The sequence below is a fragment of the Paramisgurnus dabryanus genome, chromosome 14 (assembly GCF_030506205.2).
Source record: "Paramisgurnus dabryanus chromosome 14, PD_genome_1.1, whole genome shotgun sequence".
NCBI lineage: Eukaryota > Metazoa > Chordata > Actinopteri > Cypriniformes > Cobitidae > Paramisgurnus > Paramisgurnus dabryanus.
This window is the reverse complement of record NC_133350.1, coordinates 28,905,420-28,928,086: the sequence shown is the minus strand read 5'-3', so window position 1 is coordinate 28,928,086 and position 22,667 is coordinate 28,905,420. Positions and strand designations below refer to the sequence as shown.

General features: G+C 35.5%; 3 protein-coding genes across 5 annotated transcripts; 2 read left to right on the top strand and 1 right to left on the bottom strand.

Annotated features, from left to right (window-relative positions):
- The first annotated feature begins 262 nt into the window (after positions 1-262).
- rpf1 (ribosome production factor 1 homolog) lies at positions 263-6,710 on the top strand. Its single transcript, XM_065241912.1, has 9 exons — positions 263-552; positions 2,962-3,018; positions 3,137-3,217; positions 3,301-3,396; positions 3,494-3,647; positions 3,778-3,860; positions 3,941-4,122; positions 5,393-5,519; positions 6,569-6,710. Exons 1-9 carry the CDS (start codon positions 310-312, stop codon positions 6,608-6,610), a joined length of 1,065 nt encoding a protein of 354 aa, XP_065097984.1. The 5' UTR covers positions 263-309; the 3' UTR covers positions 6,611-6,710.
- A 948-nt stretch (positions 6,711-7,658) lies between these two features.
- dnase2b (deoxyribonuclease II beta) lies at positions 7,659-12,473 on the bottom strand. Its single transcript, XM_065241913.2, has 6 exons — positions 12,232-12,473; positions 11,938-12,106; positions 11,740-11,818; positions 10,191-10,352; positions 9,856-10,053; positions 7,659-9,196 (listed from the first exon to the last, which is right to left on the bottom strand). The coding sequence occupies exons 1-6, from the start codon at positions 12,336-12,338 to the stop codon at positions 8,862-8,864; spliced, it is 1,050 nt and encodes a 349-aa protein (XP_065097985.1). The 5' UTR covers positions 12,339-12,473; the 3' UTR covers positions 7,659-8,861.
- Positions 12,474-13,024: 551 nt separating this feature from the next.
- On the top strand, positions 13,025-20,832 carry uox (urate oxidase). 3 transcript variants are annotated; one of them, XM_065241915.2, is made up of 11 exons: positions 13,025-13,179; positions 13,253-13,465; positions 14,245-14,361; positions 14,449-14,527; positions 15,321-15,504; positions 15,588-15,711; positions 15,839-15,922; positions 16,428-17,803; positions 18,626-18,746; positions 18,956-19,039; positions 19,826-20,832. In XM_065241915.2, the coding sequence occupies exons 1-8, from the start codon at positions 13,159-13,161 to the stop codon at positions 16,500-16,502; spliced, it is 897 nt and encodes a 298-aa protein (XP_065097987.1). In that variant the 5' UTR covers positions 13,025-13,158; the 3' UTR covers positions 16,503-17,803; positions 18,626-18,746; positions 18,956-19,039; positions 19,826-20,832. The 3 variants fall into 3 exon arrangements, with proteins under 3 accessions (XP_065097987.1, XP_065097986.1, XP_065097988.1); XM_065241914.2 differs by having other exon boundaries at positions 18,612-18,746; XM_065241916.2 differs by lacking the exon at positions 18,956-19,039 and having other exon boundaries at positions 18,612-18,746.
- The last annotated feature ends 1,835 nt before the right edge of the window (positions 20,833-22,667 follow it).

Below are 22,667 nucleotides of genomic sequence, written 5' to 3'. Positions count from 1 at the left end.
GCAAGAACCGACAGCCGGATGACGTCAAAGTACCGCGAGAATGATTCAAGAAATCATATTTCGTCTCGCTCTTGCGATACTTTGACGTCACACGGCTGTCGATTCTTGCGGCGCCGCATGAAGTCGATCAAGCCTATTCTTATCTAGATTTCCAGTCTCCGGGCTGCAGCGATATATACTTGGGATTTCCAAAGATCTATTCGCTAGAGGGCGACAAACAAACACGTGATGGCAGACAGGAACTGCCAGTGCTAGATGAACCGGAAGTAGATATTTTCACACACGTGAATGTAGACAGCAGCGACAGAAATGGATTCTACAGAGCTATCGACTTCAGAAAGTGTTTCTAAGAAGAGGAAGACGAAGAAACCTAAGAGAACAATTAAATCAGACGAAGAGCCAGCAGAAAAGATGGATCGAGCAGAAAGTGAAGTGAATGAAAATAACTCATCGTCAGGAGCGAGTTTTCCTCCCACATTCAGCGTGTCTGAGATCAAAAACAAACAGCGCAGACATGTGATGTTCCTCAAACTAAAGCAGGAGAAAAGAAAGGTGAAATCTCTCACACATACACACAAGTTTATCATCTGTCGTTCGTAAACAAATAATAGAAGCGTCACATGAATTCTAGTGGATTTAAAAGTTATAAATGGGAATTGTAAGTTATGGCCAGACGATGTGTCCAAAAATTCTGTCGCCGATAACGTTAATCTTCTTAAATTTCTGTCGATACGGTATAAATCCGATACCAGTAACATATAAATTATTTAAAAAACCTTGGGATAAACTGCAAAGAATGTCTATAAGTTACCTACAAACTTTAAAACAAATGAATTTGCCAAGTGTATGAAGACTCCTCTTATAAAACAATATAATAGGAAACAGTTATGTTCATCTTTAATTTATATTTAACCCTCATATAAAATTAAATGTAAACTCACTGTCAAATAAACATAAGAATTTAAGGCTCACCTGTAATATTAATAAGGTGCCACCTGAACGTCAGTCAGTGATAAATGTTGTAATGCAGGGCTCTCAAACTAATGGATTTCTTTAGTCACCACTATTGATGTCCGTGTTTACATTAAACTCCCACCCAGACAGAATGCTAGCTTAACTGGGTATAGTGTTAGCTATCTAAGGTTAACATCATCATCACTTATTTAAGGTAAAGGCCATTATTAAAGATTACCTTTGGCATCATCACCCTCCACATTAGTCCCTTTCACACATACAGTCTTTACTGGTGATCTACTGGTAAATTACAGTTAACAGGTCATGTGTAAACAGAACCTTTCCAGTAAATCAGTGCTGCCAATTTACCAGTAAGAGAGGTTGTTAAGTGTACCTGTAATTTATGGATAAGCACTGGCTGTGAATAAAAAATATAGATTACCAGCATTTAGAGCGGACGCCGTCAAACCGCCCTGGCATCTTAAGCCAATCATACGTTTGGATAAAGATGACGCGTTTACCACCGCACTGTTTACGGACGTTTCCGCACACACACGCTGCTTAAAAGTCGAGCACACCTGAAGTTAACATTTTTTCACCAAAGTTGTTTAAAACAGTTTACCATCTATTTGACGACGTCCTTAGCACGCCCTCTGTGAAGCCTAATTTGCAATTGCAGGTTCCGTTTGACGTCGCCTAACGCAATGTTGTCAGCATTTCGACCGTCAGCATTTCCCACTGATATGAAAACAACAAAAAATATCCACAGATGTGGATATGAAGTCATAACCCGCTATTGCTTATAAATACAAATACACCAGGCGCGCCACAGGTAACTTCCACTTCCGCTAGAAGACGCTGGTTAACACGTAGGTACAAGTAATTTTAATGGTCATGTTCAGTCATACTTTTTTTTTCTGACAACAGAAGCAGAGAATATACAATGGCCACTGGGCTGCTCCAAATCGCCACCTGCTATATTGATGTAGAATGAAGTAGAGAAAGCTTTATAAATAATTTATTTACACGTGGTTATTACCTAGTGTATGACTATGTATAAACAGTTTTTTGTATACAATATAAATTTTATACATTTAGAAATAAATTAGAAAAAATTTGTTTTTTCTCAGTGATTGAAATCAAGAGTATACTAACACAATGCATATTGCAATGTCATTATGAAACCTTTAAAAACAAAAATGAATAATAATAATAATAATAAATACAAATTACATTGTGGATACCAAGTGATCAAAGAAAGCATTAATATTCATGGCGGTGAATCTTTATCAGGTGTAAATTACGTTAAAAGTTAAGATTGACACCCATTTCCCCTTACAACTTTTAAAGGACACCTATTTCATTGCTAAAAAACAATGTTATTTTGTGTATTTGGTATAATACCATGTGTTCGCAGATTTCTTCAAACCCTTTGGTTTTGTCTAAAAAAGCACTGGCCAGCTTATCTGTACATTGTGATTGGCCTGAATACCTTTGACATCTGTGAATAATGCCCCTTTTGCACTGTTTATGTTATGCTGCTGAATTTATGTTGGACTGGTTTTTATGTGGTTTGTTATATTTTCCTTGGCACTGCCACTTTATTTTTCATGTTGAAAATTTTTATGTGTGTACTTGTTTAATTGAGAAAATGCTTAAATAAAACGTTGGCAATAATGGCAGATGTTACATTTATTATTTGTTGGTGAATTATATTTAAAAAAATTATTAGACTATTCGACTAATTGAAAAAACAATCAATAGATTAATCGGTTAAAAAATAATCGATAGTTGCAGCTCTACATGGTTGTAATGGAATCTATTCAGTTTGAAAGATTTTTCTTCAACAGATTTGTTTGTTTATATAGTATATTAAAACTACAGCATTTGGAGTATTGGACACACAAATTTCAATGTTTCATTGTTGTGCCCAGAAGACTTTCTAGAAATGCAATTCTTTAAATGTTATAGGTTTTATGTTAAATGTATCATTTATGTCTCTTTCAGCAAAAGCTAGAACTGAAAAAGAAAAGGAAAAAAGAGAGAGCAGCTCTTGGTGACAAGGTATGTTTGGTGAACTGCATTTCTGAGATATAATTTAGACTCACATTCAGTGATCACAAATTACTTTTGTTTTTAAAATTAAGTGTCTTTCCAAATCATTTTACATTTTAATTTTTAGGCACCACCTAAAGAAGTTCCCAAGACAATAGAAAACCAGAGAATATATGACGAAACTACAGTTAACCCAGAGGATGAGGAGGTAAAGTGTGATTTGTAAATCCTGCTTCGTCTGCTGACTTACTACATACTGTCCTAACCTTGAGCTAATTTGTTATAATCCAGGTAGCTTTCGATGAAGGAACCGATGAATTTTCTGCTTACTTTAATCGATTGACAAATCCCAAAGTCCTCATCACCACATCAGACAGACCAAGAGGGGTATGTTTGCTGTCGTTTGCAGTATATTAAAGTCAAACAATATATGTGTCCAGAAATTTTTAATGTATGTTATGTATCCACCTCTTACTGTTTTCAGAGAACTGTAAGGTTTTGTGAGCAGCTGGCGACAGTGATCCCGCATGCTCATGTGTACTACAGAAGAGGTCTGGCTTTGAAGAGAGTCATTCCTCAGTGTGTATCACGGGACTTCACTTACTTGTTAGTGGTCAATGAGGACAGAAAAGTGCCAAGTATCCTTAAGACTTTAGTATGCATTTACTTTTTAATAGTGTCTCTGTCTTTTGTTATCTGCTAAGTAAGATAAGTTTGCAGTATTCTACTAACTACACAAAAGACTTTCCTTCACTTAACGCATCACAGATGGCTTGGTTGTGTGTCACCTTCCTGATGGGCCGACTGCACATTTCAAACTCAGTAGTGTTCGGCTTCGCAAGGAGATGAAGGTTTGTAAAAGGTTTTTCTTTCAGGAATGAAAAGTGGTATTTTTTCACTGTCCTTATTCTGGCATGATTATCTTTACCAGAGAAAAGGAAAGGACCCAACCGAGCACACTCCAGAAGTCATTCTCAATAACTTCACTACTAGACTGGGTCACAGTATCGGCCGGCTGTTCGCTGCTCTGTTTCCCCATGATCCGCAGTTTGTTGGCCGTCAGGTTGCCACATTTCACAATCAGAGAGACTTCATCTTTTTCAGATTTCACAGGTAACTGTTTTCTCTTTTGAATTGTTGTCTCAGACTAAAATTTCAGAGTGGTAGCACTGAGACTTAATTTAGTAGCACTTGAGTTGTGAGTTGGGGCAAAAAATAAAGAGACACTGATACTACATCTAAATGTGTTTAATGCATAAATATATTACAAATTAATACAGATCATTTCTTGTTTATGACATGATGATAGGGTTGTAAACAGTAAGACATAGGGCTAGGTGTTGCAACCAATTTGGCAAATAATTTTTTTTTAATATGGTTTAGATTAAAATTTAATTCAGTCCAATTTCGATTAGTCCTCAGTATTTCATAAAAAAAATTTTGACATGAAATTTATTTGGGTTTCTGTTACTTTAAGACCTGAATGTAAAGCACAGATCCAATATTACAGGGCTCTAATCTAAATTTTAAGGGTTGGCAACAGCAATTTGTACAGTTGCTTACATGTTTCAAAATGTTATGTTTTACATAACAAGACCGTGTTTAAAATTATTTAAGGTTGGATTTAGTGACTTACATACCCAACTCAGAAATAAAAAAAACATAAGATGATTTACTTCCATGCCTCCAAAACACTCTTTGTTCAATGTCTTAACCAAAACACATCAAGACTTTTCACAAATTCACAGGAGATCTTTTGACAGTAAGAGAAATAGACCAAAAGCACAGATTGCTTGGCCCTGTATAAATATGTAGTGTGACTGCATTACAATTAACCCTGTGTTAGTTTGTACCCCGCTAACCCTTTAGTGTTTGTGGAGGTTGCACGCGTTTAACTGTGTCTGATGACGATCAGGTCGTGGGTAGTACACGTGTAAAGTTTTGGTTTTAGTAAATAGATATGGTAGATTCATAATCACATCATATTTATGTTTTGCGTGTTTCTTGCAGCAAACTGAACAATTCATTCAAACTGATTCGCGAACCAATTCAAAACATTTGGCTCGTTTGCTTTGTAAAGAATCAACTTAAAAGACTCATTAATTTGCAATACTTTGTAAAGAATCGACTCAAACGAGTCATTAATTTGCAAGTACGCCAGAAATACGAGACAGCAATTTTTAAATAAAATACAGTAACGAAGGAACTCCCCACCTTGTGACGAAGTAAAAATGCTAATTTTCCATAAAAATATACTCGAGTAAAAGTAAAAGAGTGAGCCATTAAAGTGTTTGTTTATTTATTGCCAGTTACATTTGTATTATAGATTTTATGAATAAGAAGCATTTGCATATGAGCTTAACAAAGTGATTATGTGTTACAGGTATATCTTCAAGAATGAAAAGCGAGTAGGAATCCAGGAACTAGGACCCCGCTTCACTCTTAAGCTTCGCTCTTTACAGAAAGGAACTTTTGACTCCAAGTTTGGGGAATATGAATGGGTTCATAAGGTTTGTTTCTATTTTTAAATATCACTTTATGTTGGCTATGTAAATTTGCTATTATTTGTTAAGACTATATTAAAGGAATATTCCATTTTATTAAAAGAAAAATCCAGATAATTTACTCACCACAATGTCATCCAAAATGTTGATGTCTTTCTTTGTTCAGTCGAGATGAAATTATGTTTTTTGAGGAAAACATTGCAGGATTTTTCTCATTTTAATGGACTTTAATAGACACCAACAATTAATACTTACTTCAACACTTAACAGATTTTTTCAACGGAGTTTCAAAGGACTATAAACGATCCCAAACGAGGCATAAGGGTCTTATCTAGCAAAACGATTGTCATTTTTGACAAGAAAAATAACAAATATACACTTTTAAAGCACAACTTTTCGTCTAGATCCGGTCCAGCGCGACCTAACGTAAATGCGTAGTGACGTAGGGAGGTCACGTGTTACATATATAAAACGCACATTTGCGGACCATTTTAAACAATAAACTGACACAAAGACATTAATTAGTATCAGTTGACATACAACAACGTAGGAACGGTCCTCTTTCAACACATTTGTAAACACTGGGGCGGAGTTTCGCGTTTGTCCTATGTGACCTCTTGACGTGATGACGTATTGCGTCGGGTCACGCTAGTGCATGACGACCTGATCTAAACGAGAAGTTGTGCTTTAAAAGTGGATATTTGTTATTTTTATTGTCAAAAATGAAAATCGTTTTGCTAGATAAGACCCTTATGCCTCGTTTGGGATCGTTTAGAGTCCTTTGAAACTCCGTTGAAAAAACTGTTAAGTGTTGAGTTAAGTGTTAAGTGGTGGTGTCCATTAAAGTCCATTAAAATGAGAAAAATCCTGCAATGTTTTCCTCAAAAAACATAATTTCTTCTCGACTGATCAAAGAAAGACATCAACATTTTGGATGACATGGTGGTGAGTAAATTATCTGGATTTTTCTTTTAAGAAAATGGAATATTCCTTTAAGTCTCAGTGGTTTATTTTGTGTGTCAGTTATTTATTAAATGTTTCTTGATCCGTTTCAGCGACATGAGATGGACTCCAGTCGAAGAAAATTCCATCTTTAAGGAACCGTCTGAAAAAAAAATCACAAATGAGGAATATTGTTTCATAAATATAACTTCTCTATGGAATGTTTTAATAAAATGCAAAGTCTCTGTCAGAAAAGTGTGTTATGTTTTCTTTTTACTTTATGCATAAGAATGTTATAAGCTCTGTAATATGACTGGTAAGGCATTCAGTTCTCATGAGTTCAATTTCAATGGTTTTCTACTGAAATATAAGCATGAAAAAAAATCCCCATTCAATTTGTCCCTCTGCACTGTTGTATTTATACGGATATATAATGCTCAATCATACTAAGGATTTGTTAAACTTTGACTTAAACATTTTTCTTCTTCAATCTTTTTTTAAAAATAAAAAGATTGAAGATTAAATATTAAAGGTGATGTAGTAAAGGCCTACATTATCATAATTCCTCCTACTTGGACTCACAGCTTGTAAGTTAACTGCTGTTCAACCGAATCTTTCAAACATGATAAGGAGCGTCTCATTTCTGGCAGATGTCAGAGGTATTCAGGCCAATCACAACGTACAGATTAGCTGGCTAATCAGGGACACAGAGCTTTTCAAATCCATGCATTTCAGGAAGAGAGGGAAATCTAGAGATACAAAAAGGTAAGGTATGTGGAAAATAATGTGTGTTACCACGCCAACACATATTATGTTTTTTAGCAATGAAATATGTGCAGTTTAATAAAAAAAATTATGTTTAACTTTAAATACTCCATTCTAAACTATATTTAAAAAACTGTCATGCTTTGATGTTCTTTGCTTTTGTGTGTTTTCTTTGTTTTTATTTCATGTGAAGCTGCTTTCGAATGATGACAGATTGTGAAAATTGCTTTACAAAAACAATTGAATTAATGGAATTTGGCTAAACTGGGCTTTTAAACATAATTGGGGACTACTGCGGCTACTTTTTCTTATTCATTAACGTTAAATGTACATGTAATCTATGTTTTATTGTATTATTGTTAATTTGTTACCAGGTACAGTAATGTGCAAAAGTCTTACGTCTCCACCAACCTGCACAAACAAAGTTTAATGATCATCCATATTTTTGGGCCCTTTATTATGATAATACAGAAAATACATGAAATAAACAAATGGCAGCTCACAGTGCATTGAACGCAACCTGGTAACAGTCGTGGCCTTAAAGAAGGTTTACATTTATAAAGCTCTAAAAAAACATTTCAATCAGATTTCAGAAATACGCTAACAGTTTGTTTTAAGTTTAAGCTTACAACCAGAATAAGCTGCTTCAATACCATCGCTTTTCACTTATAATTTCCCTCTTATTTTAGGGTTCGGTTAGGGTTGGGGTTTAGGTTTTATTTACAAAAATGTTGTCCTTGGGTCAACACAATATGTTGCCCTGAGAAAATCTCTTTGCACAATCAAGTCGAGAGAATATAATGACTTTTGATTTGAATAAATGTTACATATTTGAAACACATTTTTTGTTTTTAAAGGCGGGGTGCATGATCTCTGAAAGCCAATGTTGACATTTGAAATCACCTAAACAAACACGCCCCTACTGCAATAGAATCAGGACCTTCTTTTGATAGACCCGCCCCACACATATACAACATAGGCAATGATGTTGGTTAGTAGACACGACCCTTACTGCTTATTGGCTGAAGTGTGTTGTGGTACTCGGCCTGACTCCTAAGTGTTATCAAAAATCATGCACCCTTCCTTTAACTACTATGAATTATTATTATAAAGCTGTTTACCCTGAACTTACTTTGAACATTTGTGCTGTACTGTATATACACAAAACATTTATTAATAAATCACCTTGCCCTGTAGGCTTATGTTAAATACACTTATGATTTGCTGTATGTCATGATGGTGCCAGGGGGTTAACCAATAAAAAAAACTTTATAGTAGAAATATGTATAGACTTTATGAGGTCATAATAATAATTTCTACTATATAGAGATCCCATATATAAACTACTTTATTGCATAAAGGTATTTTACACAAGGGTTATACCAGAATCATTATGATGTCATGAACAAATATCACTTTTTGGGATTTTATTGTCATTTAATTATGACTTTTCATTCCAAATCATGATGATATCATCTATACATTGTTTTGTTTGTAGTAGCTTGTAGTATTGTGCTTGTTTGTAGTTTACTGGAGACAATGTCTACAAATCTGTCAACTTGAAAATTTTAATTGTGAATAAAGCTAAAAGCTGCCAGGGTTGTGTCTGGTCAAGAGGTGGTTAAGTCTGATAAAGATGTTTCAGCAGGGTTTAAAGCCGACCACCGCCTTACGGAAGGCTTTATAAATGATTGGATTTTGTGAACATATCAGCCCACCGCCTCTGCCAAACTGACCGCTGTCTCTGTTCAAGTCTCCCAAACACGTCCACTGGTCTTTATATGCATATGACACACACCACTTAGAATGATCTTCATATGAGCTGAACATCTGAGGTCCTGGCAGGCAAACTCTTTCAATGTTCATCACATGGTGAGGAAGAGAGCAATTGGAGGGAAGCTGATGTTTCTGGTGCATCCACGTTTCCACCAGCAGATCTGTCCCCAATGTTTGAGCCACCCAACCCATGTAGATGTCTGTAGGGAAAATACAGTCTTATGATCGTATAACAGTGTTTCTTAAACCAAACCATAGCATAAAGAATAAAAAAAATAATTAGAAAAAAACATTTGGTCAACCAGAAAGGTTCTTTGGAAGTTAAAGGTTATTTATAGAGAACCATATTGTATAGCCAAAATGGTTCTTTTACCTTTATTTTTAAGAATGTGTAGTTACTAATATATTGAAATATCCTATATTTATATTTACAATAGCTGGAGTTTCTTGTTTAACGTCAAAGTTAGTTTTTTTATGGTTTAGCCAATTATAGATTACTTTTAAGACAAAAAAATCTTAAAAACTTTCGTACCTTTGTTGGGTTTCTTTAGGTTATAAAATTTTTTGACAGCTTTGTGTATATGCAAAAAAAAATGTGCTTAATATAATGCAAATGTTCTGAGTAGGAATAATTGATCAAAAGGCTATCATGCTGCAATTGTATCTAACATTTCAGCATGTATTGTTTTACATATGACCCAAATCATATGTGGAAAAACATGAAACGTTGAACTTGGTTATATAATCAATGCAAATAGTTGCCCAAGCACCATGTTGTACTTTGACATAATGTAATGTCAACAAATAGTTGTATCAGCCTAAAGGACATTGCAGATGTTTAAAATGTCAAAGCTCTCACCATCCACATAGTTGGGTGATTTAGCAAAACTGAAAAAAGTTTGTCCTTGTCCAGACACCAGCATCTCCAAACTCCTTGTGGTTTTTATGAACGGTGTCTTTGCATCACAGATTTGTGCCATGACTGTGATATCTGGGTGAAATGCCAGAGGGACGGAGCAGTTGTAAACACGTGGACTAAGATATCCTAACTGATGTGCTGATAAAATACAAGAAAATCATCAGATGGAAGTGCAACCAATTGTATAGTTTTATAAATGTATTTTACTATGTCTATATTGAAACTAACCATGACTATATAACACATTTAGTCTATAAAATGAAAATTATGCTCACATATTATTGCAAACTGTGTATATTTGTATGTAACACAGTGCAGAGTCTGGCCGTAGTATTTTCCTGAATATGGATAATCGTATCCTTTCTCTGGAAATGGAGGAAAGTGAGGAACGCTGTGTGTGAGCCAAAATCCCTGAGACTGATCAAACAATATTACTCCTGCAAAATACATAATACATATACAATACAATTACTCATACAACAAATGTACAATTTAATCTCAAAGAAAGCATTGTTCATCCATTACTACTTCCACATACAACAGAATAATCAAAATTATTAAAGTGAGGATAAATATAAATCTGGATTTGATTCTTAATTTGTGAATCTGACTGGACTTGATATTTTTATTTAGATTGATGTTGCTTTCAGTGGACTGAGAATCTAGTGCACAAAATGCTTATATTTCTTATCATTTATTTAAATACTTAAATCTACTTAATATCTCTAAAAACAATTAACTGTGCCATAACGTTTGTTTCTCAAGCTCAAATTGCACTAACCAATACCTTTTTTTAGTTGCATAGCAGTGCTTTATATTCAGTATCTTTATATTTGTACCTCAAAGGTACATGATAGTGCCAAATGTAGCTCATCAAGAAAATACCTCTTGATTGAAGAACTTTTAGATATTTCTACTGAAAATAAGTCAAAAATACTAAGTAAGAAAGTCATTTTTTACAGTGTAAAGGGGATTGCACACCGGCCGCGTAGCTCATTCTAAAAAATCGAACACATTGTTTTCTATGAGTCAGTTCCAGGTGGCGACTGTCCGCGCCGCCCAGCTGTGACTCAGGAAGTTGCTCAAATCCCTGTTGCGCCACACAGCGCCACTCACATAGTTTAACATTAAATAACATCATATTTGTCCCAAATCATTAACGATTAACATTTTCTGCTAACGTATATTTTGCATTTTGAAGTAGACGCTATCTAACGAAGCTCGCGCTATTTAATGTGCCCTTCCGGTTTACAATACCTCCGAGTTGTCCTAGACGTGACTCAATGCGGCGCGACGCTGAGCTGTGCGGCCGGTTAGCGATCCCCTTTACACTGCGTTACAACTAACCCCGCGGTGTAAAAATGTTTTCAATCCCAGCTATCAGTTACTAGGAGTTGCTGACAATTTAGGTAACAAGACAGTGATTAAAATAATATAAGGTTGGATTTGAGGACTGACACACCCAACTCAGAAATACTCAGAAATTTTCTTCCATGCCTTCAAAACACATTTAATATCTTAAACATCAAAACTTTTCACAAATTCACAGGAGATCTTCTGACAGTAAGAGAAAAAGACCAAAAGCACAGATTCCTTGACCCATTAAAAATATGTAAAGTAGCCGTGTTACAATTAACCCCGCATTAGGTATGCCCCGCTCACCCCTATAATGTCAGAATTTACATCTATTTTTGATAGTGTTAATGTCTTTAAGAGTGAAAAAAAGTTACCTTGTTGGTTTTGGAAACTTAGCCCTTGAACAGACAGAAAATATTTGTTTCTACTGTAAAAATCTGAGAAAATTTGATAAATACGCAAATGTACCTTTTGTATGTCCATAATTGCTTGGGTACTTCAGTTCTGGTGGTGCGTCATTGTAAACCATATACACTGTACTGTTCGACTGGACATTTGGAGTCATTCGTGTATGATATTAAATAACAAAGTTAAACTCATTTAGTAACATTAAAATTTACAGTTTTACACGATAAAACAGCCAAGGACTATTTAAAAGTTTCTTACTGTATATCTACGGTAGAGTTGTGTTAATGTTCGGCCTAATGCTCCTTGACTGCTGTTCACTGTTTGTTTACTCATCTGCCAGTTCATGAATGTTGAATCCAGATACATGTATTCCAGCCCACTTCCCTTAACCTCCATCTTGTAAATGGGTAGTTTGTAAATAATGAACCTTTGAAAAGAATTGAATCAGAATGCAGTAACATTGTATGGCTTTAATGTATAACATAATTGAAGTTAAAAAACATGCTGTCATGAATTTAAGTTAAACCAAAGAGCAAAGATTGTATAGCCTACCAGTCCACAGGCTGACCATCCTCATTTAAACACGATATGACCGCCTCTGATAAACAAACCAAAAACAACAAGACACTCACGAAGAGCCTGAAGAAGAAGAAGAACATGTCAGTCTGTTATTCGCCACAAATGAAATGCTCGAGTTTGATAAAACAGTGAAAGTCGTGTTGTGTGATTCACTGAAATGTAAAAGCATAACATGTTTCGATGCAACTACTCTGTGAGAAAGAGGAAGTGAGTCTTATGACAGACATTATGACAGCTGTGATCTAAACCTGCCTTATTTCTTTAACATAGAGCTGCAAAAAAATACCATCACAAAATGAGCCAGCAAACAAAATACGTTAAACTCTTAGATTTAATTTTTTTACAGCTCTGCATACTCTGGGTCATCTCTATAAGAAGCTTCCTTCATTGCTTTTTTACACATAATAAAGTATGCTGGCGTTTACTATAAACATGCATTTAATATTAATTGTTAGTTAAGTGAAGATATCTGTCTGCCTGCTTGTATATCTGTCTATTTCATTTGATTAACCAAATTTACAATTCCTAAAACTTTCTGTTGACACCGCGATATGACAGAAAACACCAGTTTAGACACAATGTCATGTTCCTCAAACCACCGTTCATGGACAGATATTGTGTTTGGAGGAGGACAGTGGGCCAAATGAAGTAAGTAGTGTGTTAGCGTTGAAGGACGTGACTGTGGTCAGCATGTGAACCCAGCAGGACAGAGGTACGGGAGAGAGGTGGCTTGTTTAAGCAAATCACAATCTCTCTATCATGGAGGTGGGGAAGATCATTGACCACTTGGACGTATTGCAAAACAAAAACTGATAGGTGACCCAACCTACCTAACAAAACCCTCTGCTCCCTGACAAAACCATCTGAAGTCCTGGTGCAGCAATTACTCCAGTTACAATCATGGCCAATACCTCCAATCAGGTAACAACTTTGACTTCGTGCGTACATAGAGGTGTCATGCCAGCTTTATCTTTTAATAATGTTTCTCCTTTAGAGTGTTGAGTTTGTGAGGACCGGATATGGGAAAAACACAGTGAAGGTTTTTCACATTCGACGTGAAGGGACTCATCATCACATCACTGAGCTGGTCGCAGATGTTCAGTTAACGCTGAAGACCGTCAAAGATTACCTGACAGGAGACAACTCTGACATCATCCCCACCGACACCATCAAAAACACTGTCCACGCTCTCGCCAAACTGAAGGGAGTAAGTATTTGTGTGAAATCCAGGCTAAAGTCCCCTGAGTGTTTGATTTCAGTTGATGTCACATTCATTTTAATCTTTGACATGATCTTATTCAATAAGTGTTGAAGATATAGGATGACTTTATGTAGAAAACAGTAAATCACAAAAAAGTGGCTGTGTTTAAAGTCCACTTAGGATGGGCATTTATTTCAAATACTCATATGTAATTTGAGTCAGTGACAAATTAGGATTCTGAAAGTAATTTAAAGGAGACATATCGCAAGACTTTTTTAAGATGTCAAATCAAATGAGCTGCTCTCTGCACTAAATGGCAGGGCCGTGTTTGGATAGTGCAGATTAAGGGGCGGTATTATCCCCTTCTGACATCACAAGGGGAGCCAAATTTCAATGACTATTTTTCCACATGCTTGCAGGAAGTGATTTTCCAAAACTAAGTTACTGGGTTGATCTTTTTCACATTTTTAGGTTGATAGAAGCACTGGGGACTCAATTATACCACTTAAATATGGAAAAAGTCAGATTTTCATTATATGTCCCCTTTAAAGGAGAAACATGTACCAAGTTCTCCAAAATATTTTTTGCATTTAAATTGGTTTCATTCATGTTTAATCAAGTTTATACCAAGTCCTACACAAATGTGTAGTGAGTGAGATGAGAAGTGTGTATTTGGACCAAATGAATGTCCAATACCTGTTTGTCCAAACCAGGTGCGAATCCAAGTTCAGATGCAACGTGAGTTAAAAAAAAAATGCAGATCAGTTTCAATTGTTTTCTTGCAGATTAAGACCATTGAGGACTTTGCCTTGGATATCTGCGAACATTTCCTCACATCGTTCAAACATGTCACACGAGTGAAGGTGAACATTGAAGAAGTTCCCTGGAAACGACTGGAAAAGGTGCCAAAAGGGAACTTATACTACACGGGTAGAAAAGCAAATCGTTGTAGTTTTTTTAAACCAAGAATATTTATGTGTGTTTAACAGAATGGAATTGAGCATGAACATGCTTTTATCCACTGCCCTGAGGCACAACACTTCTGTGAGGCCGAACAATACCTCAATAGTAAGTACGACACAAGACTCAAATTACTTTAATGTAATATTGTTTTGCTTTTTAAGGTTGGTTTTAACATGGTAGAGTTTCTGGTGGTTTCTTGGAAGCAGGTACAATTGAAGAGTTTGGTTCCAAAATGAGATAACCTCAGTTTTTAAAATATTTCAAAAATCTAGTTTTTTGCATTCCAGTTAATATCAATCAAACTGCGGTTGGTTTATTTTGGTTTAAGTCCTTATAACTAATAAAATACAGTTAAGCACAAAAAACCCCAATAAAAACACGATAATAAACATGTTTTGACAAAAAAAGTTATCTCATTTTGGAACCACACTTGGCACACTTGTAAATGATAGTGAACAGAGGAAATATAATAAACAATAATTGCCATAAATATTGCCTAATTTTTGTATTATACTGTAAAATGTAAAAAATGTTTTTACATTTTTTTACTTTTTTTTTGGATTGTGCAATTCAATTAATTTTTGCATTTCAGTTAATATTAATCAAACTGCAGTTGGTTTGTTTTGATTTACTGTAAGCCTTCTTGACTAAAAAAAAATAGAGCCAAGTAGCATAATAAAACACAATAAAAACATAATAATTAACATAAAAAATGTTAAAAATTTAAATATTAAAAAACAGCGTTATCTCGTTTTGGAACCAAACTCTTCATATGTTTATATGAAGTTCACTCGCCGTTGTTAATTTTGGTGAGCATAATCTACCCTGCATGGAAACACAAGAGGATAAACCACAAATACATTTGTGCATTTTTTAACTGTTTATGTCTCTGTCCCAGTGACTCCCGTGGTTCACAGTGGTGTGAAAGACATGAAAGTACTGAAGACCACTCAATCTGGTTTCGAAGGTTTCTTGCGGGACCGTTTCACCACTCTCACAGAAGCAAGGGACAGATTCTTCTGCACCTCCGTTTATGCGAAATGGCGATACAACACCGTCAATGTGGCATTTGATGCTGCATGGTACTGGAAATCTAAAACTTGTATCTATTATGTGTCATTTAAACTACATAATGCAACATAAAGCAATGATAATTTTCATGTAGGAAAACTGTGAAGGACACCATCATTCAGAAGTTTGCTGGACCCTATGATCGTGGAGAATATTCTCCTTCTGTGCAGAAGACACTTTATGATACACAAGTCCTGGTGCTTGACAGAGTTCCTGAGGTAAATCAAATCCATTTGTCTGATTTTCATTTACATTCAAACTATTTAGTTTTGTTATTGGTTACTCATATTGGTACAGAAGAAATCATTCACAATGTATTGTCATTCTTTGAATCTCATCTTGCAGGTGGAGGAAATTGAGATAATTATGCCCAACCAGCATTATTTCATTATTGACATGACAAAATTGGGACTCTCGAATAGGGATGAGGTGAGTGAAAGATATCCATCAGGAATTTTACAAACACAGGTTATCTGTTCAAATACAGTAGCTCTTAATTGACACAGAGCAAAGTCCAAAGTAGTTCAAAGCACTCCAAAGTCAGGATCTTTTCAAATAATTTATTGCCAAACCTTTATAAAGACAAAGTTGAAAAAGTTTCATGTAAAGATTTATTTAAATAATTGTGAGCCTGTACTGGTTGCTTGTCTCCATGCACTTTAAATAAACAGAGACTGAACCTCTAATTTTATATATTATAAATAAACAATAATACATTTAAGTATGATAAAAATACTTAATAAGATCCATGTGCATTAATGTTACAATACAATAGCCTCGTCTGCTAAACAGACCGGAATGAATTTAGTCACTCCTAATCTTCATGAATTTAAATTTTAAAACCTACCACTTTAGTTCTTTTATCCAAATTTATAAATCATATGATGGAGTTGCTTTATGTAATTGTATATAACTTTATATGTTGCGCTTTCAGGTTTATCTTCCTCTTGATAATCCATCAGGAAACATCACTGGAACGGTGCGCAGAAAGCCACGTGCCAAACTCTGAAGACAGACGGAAAACATTTTCATACTAAAGACCTCAATACAAAGAAGTTTACTAAAAGTATAAGATATTAGCTGTCCTTTAAAATTAAAGAAAAAATGTAACTACAATCAGATGTTTGGGATATGTGACACAGAAAATGAAATAAACTGGAAAAATTACAGAATAAATTTAAAATGTATAAAACTGAAGAAACTTGGTGCTGTAAGTGTGGCTTCGAAACATTTACGAATCTTTTGTTTCGAATCATTGGTTCGGAGCTTGTTTCAAACGGCCAAAGTCACGTGATTTTAGCAAACGATGCTTCATTACGTCATAACTGTTTCGAAACGTTTCGAAAATCCGACGATTCACCACTAGGGGGAGTTGATCAAACATGACCAGTGTAGGTGAACTCGGGTCAGTTTTATTATAAAAGTTCATAAAACATTCATCCTTCTGACTGATAATAACACTACCAATTTGTCTACTTTTTGTTTATAGACAGATTTAATGACAAAAATATGCAGAATTAAAAAGAGAGTTCGTTTTAATGATGTTTTTGCCATATAAATAAAACTAAAAACACAGAATACACGTTTAATTATGTCATAATTAAATTAAATACTTTATTTTTCTTAAAAACAAATTTTTAGAACAATCTTGCTATTATTTTGTAAAAAGTGGAAAATGTTTGAACAGATCTTGCTGCTTTTACACTATTTTGACCAGCAGATGTCGCCAGCCTGTATGGTGTTTCGAACGCTTCGAAAAACTGAATACATTTGTGAAGCAATTGGTTCAGTTGATTCGAAGCTTCGAAAAGCTTCGTTTCTCCCATCACTAAAGTGTTGGCGATGACTGAGACAACAAACTTTATGACATCACCCTGTAGCCGTTTCTCAATGTCAAGGAAGGATCCTCGGAAGCTAGAAGTTCGAGGATGCTACGTCATCGACGTCCGTCGAAGGACTGTTCCAATGTCGAGGATCCTCGAAATATCAGCCAAGGACCGAGTCCTTCGTTTGAGAAATAACCCATATACAGGAAAGGATGCAAATTTGTATCCTTCGCGCTCTTCACGCGCTGAAATAACCACAATCCTAAGCGCGCAGCACCAAAGCACACTGTCAGTACCCGATCCGTGCCGCCTGCCCGAACTGTTTTGAGCATGCGCATAATTATGCGCATGCGCAGAAGCTCTACGTGTTTTACGACAGTTTACGACCCTACCTGATCTGTTCTACGCATGCGCGACAACCGGAGTTTAAAAATAGTGAAGAAATGCGTCATATAACAACACCGGCGAACATATGGAGGCTAAGGTAAGTGACGGAAATGTTCGTTCAAAAGTTTTTAATGCAGATATACAGGATTCTTTATGCATAAACAAGAAGGTCACTAAGACCTAATATTATATATACAGTATTTCATATCAGCATGTAGTTAGCTAGCCTAGGTGGCTGGTTAGGCTTACAATGAAATGCAGTGTGTCCGGTTACCTGAAAACTTCGAGTGTTTAAACTTACATTTATTTGATGGTGTATTGGCCCTGACTAGATTCATGTGACATGTAAACCACAATCCTTGTTGATACCAGAGGTGGACACTACTTAAGTATTTTACTTTCTACATAAAAGTATTCCTTTTTTAATCAGTGTTTTACTTTGGAAAACATACATTCCAAAGCATATTATCATATTTTTACTCCACTACATTTCATAATTTCAAGTTTTTGGTTTCCCTACTGAAAATCCAGCTAAAACCAGCATAAGCTGGTAGCTGTTTTTGCTGGTTTAAGCTGGTCAGGCGGTTAGACAGCTGACCCACCAGCTTTGCCAGGCTGGGAGGACCAGCTTAAACCAGCTACTGCCACCTTAAAGCTTATGCTGGTTTTAGCTGGATTTTCCAGTAGGGTTGTGTTTTAATCTCTATCTTTTTATGTTTATCTAATTTATTTTTATTGTTTCGTCATGTCATCTTTGTTTTAATACCTTTCATTGTCTGTGCATGTCACATTAAAAATGTACAATGTAAATAAAGTTGATTTAATTTGATTTAGTCTTTCATCATTAAATCTATGTGTTAACATTGTAGCAGCATATGGTGAGTCAAGATATCTTTTTTTTTTAGTAATTTGTATAAAGGACCAACATGGACCAGTATTTATTTCATTCTGCCCTTCGGCAGTACCTACTAAGTGGGATGTCGATGTCGCGGTTGACTGGAAGAGAGTCATGCGGGTGGCCAACCACTTCGTTGTAGATGGTAAGTTAGTTGAGATAACATTGGACAGACAGACAAACAGACCAGTAAATCAATAAATTAATCAATCATCTCTTTTTCAGACAATCATCTTTTGTATACTATTATTTTCTTTTCAGTGTTTTACATCTGCTCTTGGTTGTTTCCATTTAATGAATCTCGCACTGCATACTATTGTTTGCTTTGTGACAAATTAAATGTTGTGTTTGTAGATTTGTCCATGCTGATGGCCATGCAGCATAGTTGAAGCAGACCTGTCAGAAAACATCTCTAAGGTGCTATGAATCCAATGACTAGTAAGTAGAACCTCAAACTAATACATTGCTATTCAAAGGTTTATGGTTGTGGTTTTATTTATTTAAAATGCACCCATTTCATTGCTGAAAACAACGTTATCTTGTGTATATGGTATAATATAATGTGTTTGCGTGGTTTCTGGTAAAAAAAAAACATTATTTTCCACATTCCGTACATTTTTGTAGGTTTAGATTTCCCTCCTTCCTCAAACGCATTGATTTTGTACAGAACTCAGTGATTTAAAAAGCTCTGTGTCCCTAATTGACCAGCTAATCTGTACATTGTGACGCTCCTTACCATGTTTAAAAGATTCGCTCACAATGCAATGCTAACAGGAGTAAACTTACAGGCCAAAGTGGGAGGAATTATGATATTGTCAGTCTTGTCTACATCACCAATCCCAGGAAGTAAACTGTTGCCTACAATCCGTGTGTTTGTTGTTGTCCAAGAAAAGAGATTTACATTGGAGATGATAACTTGTGTCATCTTTTACTTTGGGGTTTGTACCTTTCGCATATCGTTAACACTTACTAATACACACTTACACACCAGGAAATGCAAAAAAGTGAATCAGACCATAGTTGCACTTTACATAAACAGTTAAACTCTACCAGTCTTAATCAAGAAAAACACCTCTTCTAAGCCAAGCATTCGCATACACATCTTATGACCTTGTTCTCCAGTGATGAAATGATAAGGAGTGCACATAAACTTTTGCTTGAAATAATATGAACCGCAGCAATCCTAATCCTTCTAATTTTGCTTTCCTGTTTTTTTCCCATCAGGATACGCATCCTAAAATTACTAGAGGTTACGGAAGCTCCTTTTTGGATCCAGCTTCATTTGTGAAGACTTCAGATGATGCCAACACTCACAGAGACTTAAGACGATGGCAACAATAGATGAAGCAACACTCACAAAGACTTTAGATGATGGCAACTATAGATGGACATACAAAATTGCCAAATATAATATTGTAATTACTGCCCCAAAGCGCAAGTTTGCAGATTTTTAACCCACTTTATATTGTTACAAATACAATAGATGCTAACATTTGAACAGAAAATGTTTCCTCTTTATTCTTGAGTTAATTGTGCTGATTTATTCCCTTTTTTTTATCCACAGTACTTTGCCAAAATTATGTTTTGCATCATCCAAATGGTTCATTTACAAATTACAGACATTGTAACAACATAAAGTGGGTTGAAATTTTGCCAACTTACCCTATAATAATAATAATTGTCTTTTAACTGAACATGACTTTAAACACATGACTTGTATTATCTTAGAGCTATTGTGATATTAATATTGTTTTGTTTCCAGAATATTCTCCTCAGTGAGTCACTGTTACCTCGGACTGATTAAGGGATTTTTTGTAACCTTGAAACATGCATTGGTTTTACAATGGTCAAACTGCAGATCTTATTTCAAGGTTTTGTTACCATGGTTCTACTACAGTAACAATATTGAAATGCTGGAATGAAACTGTGGTAACCATATTATTTTAAATCATGGTAAATTTGTGGTTACTAAAATGCACTACTATATGTTGGTTTAAGAGCATGATTATTTTTTATGTATTAATAAACCATGGTTGATTTTATATTTACCGTGGTTTTACTGCAAATTATGGTAAAAAATTATAGAAAACTTTTGCATGGAGACAGAAAAAAAGTGTAAACTGAATGTTTCTATTCGTAAGTCACGTTGGTTAAATGCATCTGATAAATGTAAATGGATTTGTATATTTATTCTGTTTACTGAAACTAATAAATTTGCAGTTGCTATTGTATATTGTTTATTATTGTGTTGAAAGACATTTAGGTTAGAGTGATTAAACGATTATGAACCATGAGCCGCTGTGTATTAGCTGGGACGCGGTTTTGGATAATTGCCAATAAGTCTTCATTTAAATATGTTTAAAAAGAGTCTTTATTAACTACACAAAAGTGTAGCCTATAAAAATACGCTGCCAGTTGTTATGCTTAGCCGTAAAGTGTTTCACACATGCGTGGTACCAATCGCACAGTGAAATGGTGACGTTCTCTACTACGCAATTATGCGCATGCGCAATACAGATCGGGCAGGCGGCACGCATCGGGTACTGACACACACCTTTCAATCACGCAATGACGTAATGACGTGCACTTGCTAGCCTGTTCCATTTAACGTGTTCTCCGAATGCTTAAAAGGAGCCTCGCCTAGCCTCTGAAGGAAGTGACTTTTAATGACTAGTCCTAAGTATCCTTGACATTGAGAAACGGCTTGTATCTGCCCATTGAAGCTAGGTAGGGATGAGCCTGGTCAGTACTTGGATGGGAGACCTCCTGGGAAATCCAGGTTGCTGTTGGTATAAGTGTTCGTGAGACCAGCAGGGGGTGCTCATCCTGTGTCCTAACACCCAAAAAGCACTGTCATTTGGATGAGATGTTAAACCGAGGTCCTGAGTCTCTGTGGTCTTTAAAAATCCCAGGATGTCTTTTGAAAAAACAGTAGGGGTGTGCCCCGGCATCCTGGCCAAACTAACCCGTTGGCCTACTAATCATCCCTTCATACTGATTCGCTATTTTACTCTGGTGTGGTTGGCATTCTGGTGCAATATGGCAGCCGTCGCTTTACCCTGCACATTGGTGGTGGGTAAAGCACTTTAAGTGCTATATAATATAACAAATTATTTTTATATAAATCTAGCATAATGATGTCCTTTTTGTTTTTATTTACCTCACATTGCCATCTAATAAGGAATTATGCATTGTGATCAGAGCCGATCCTGACCTCCCTGGTGCCCTAAGCAAAATTCTGCTAAGGGGCCCTCCTACCTGACCGTGAGCCATGGTACATGACCCAGGCCATGACCCGTGAGCTTTCCCACACGTTCACACTTTACACCCCACTACTCTCACTACATACAAAATATGGTTACTACTATAAATCACACTCTTAACCCTCATAAGCCCCTATTTTCCTGTATACGTTATAGTCCCTTGGGGGTAAAAATGACCCCAGAAATTAAAAGGGTGATTAAAAAAAATATACATTTTTAATGATACAAATAATATATAATTGTTTTTGTTTACTTCCCATCTATACAATTATGCTGTGTTTTGGGAGATATGAAGTACTTTTTACCTGTTTACCACTCAATTCCTCAACTACACCATTAGCTTGCCTGTAAAATATCACATTTTTATGAAAAATTCACATAAATTATGATCTAAATTTGATTGAAAATGTTTTCAGATATTGATCTAGATGTTATGCATTGAATTCGAATTTGGTGTTTAGGGGAAAAAACAGTTTTATGGTTACAGTTTAGGAAATAAATCATTTTGACCAGCAGATGCCAGCACTTTATGTGTGTGTAAGTTTTACTGTGTCTTTGTGCGTGTGTGAGTCTGTGTTTGTGCGTGTGTATATGCACTCAAAAAAATGAACTTTCGCCTTTGCCGGTTTTACTTAATCCTTTCATATTGTGATTACTTAAAAAAATTAATTTAACAACGTGAACTTAATTTAATTGAAAGTGTCTTGTCAGCTTTACTTAAAAATTATTTGTTCAGCCAACATAACAGTGTTGTGTAAAATTAACAGATTAATAAAACCAATACAGACTGGCATCTCATTGGC

Coding starts and splice junctions, on each gene's coding strand:
- rpf1 (XM_065241912.1), top strand. CDS start 310: ATGGATTCTACAGAGCTATCGACTTCAGAAAGTGTTTCTAAGAAGAGG. Junction 3,019..3,136: donor GAGCAGCTCTTGGTGACAAG/GTATGTTTGGTG, acceptor TTTAATTTTTAG/GCACCACCTAAAGAAGTTCC. Junction 3,648..3,777: donor TGAGGACAGAAAAGTGCCAA/GTATCCTTAAGA, acceptor AACGCATCACAG/ATGGCTTGGTTGTGTGTCAC.
- dnase2b (XM_065241913.2), bottom strand. CDS start 12,338: ATGTTCTTCTTCTTCTTCAGGCTCTTCGTGAGTGTCTTGTTGTTTTTG. Junction 12,107..12,231: donor GATGGTCAGCCTGTGGACTG/GTAGGCTATACA, acceptor TTCTTTTCAAAG/GTTCATTATTTACAAACTAC. Junction 10,054..10,190: donor TACACAGTTTGCAATAATAT/GTGAGCATAATT, acceptor GTATTTTATCAG/CACATCAGTTAGGATATCTT.
- uox (XM_065241915.2), top strand. CDS start 13,159: ATGGCCAATACCTCCAATCAG. Junction 15,505..15,587: donor GTGGCATTTGATGCTGCATG/GTACTGGAAATC, acceptor ATTTTCATGTAG/GAAAACTGTGAAGGACACCA. Junction 15,923..16,427: donor GACTCTCGAATAGGGATGAG/GTGAGTGAAAGA, acceptor TTGCGCTTTCAG/GTTTATCTTCCTCTTGATAA.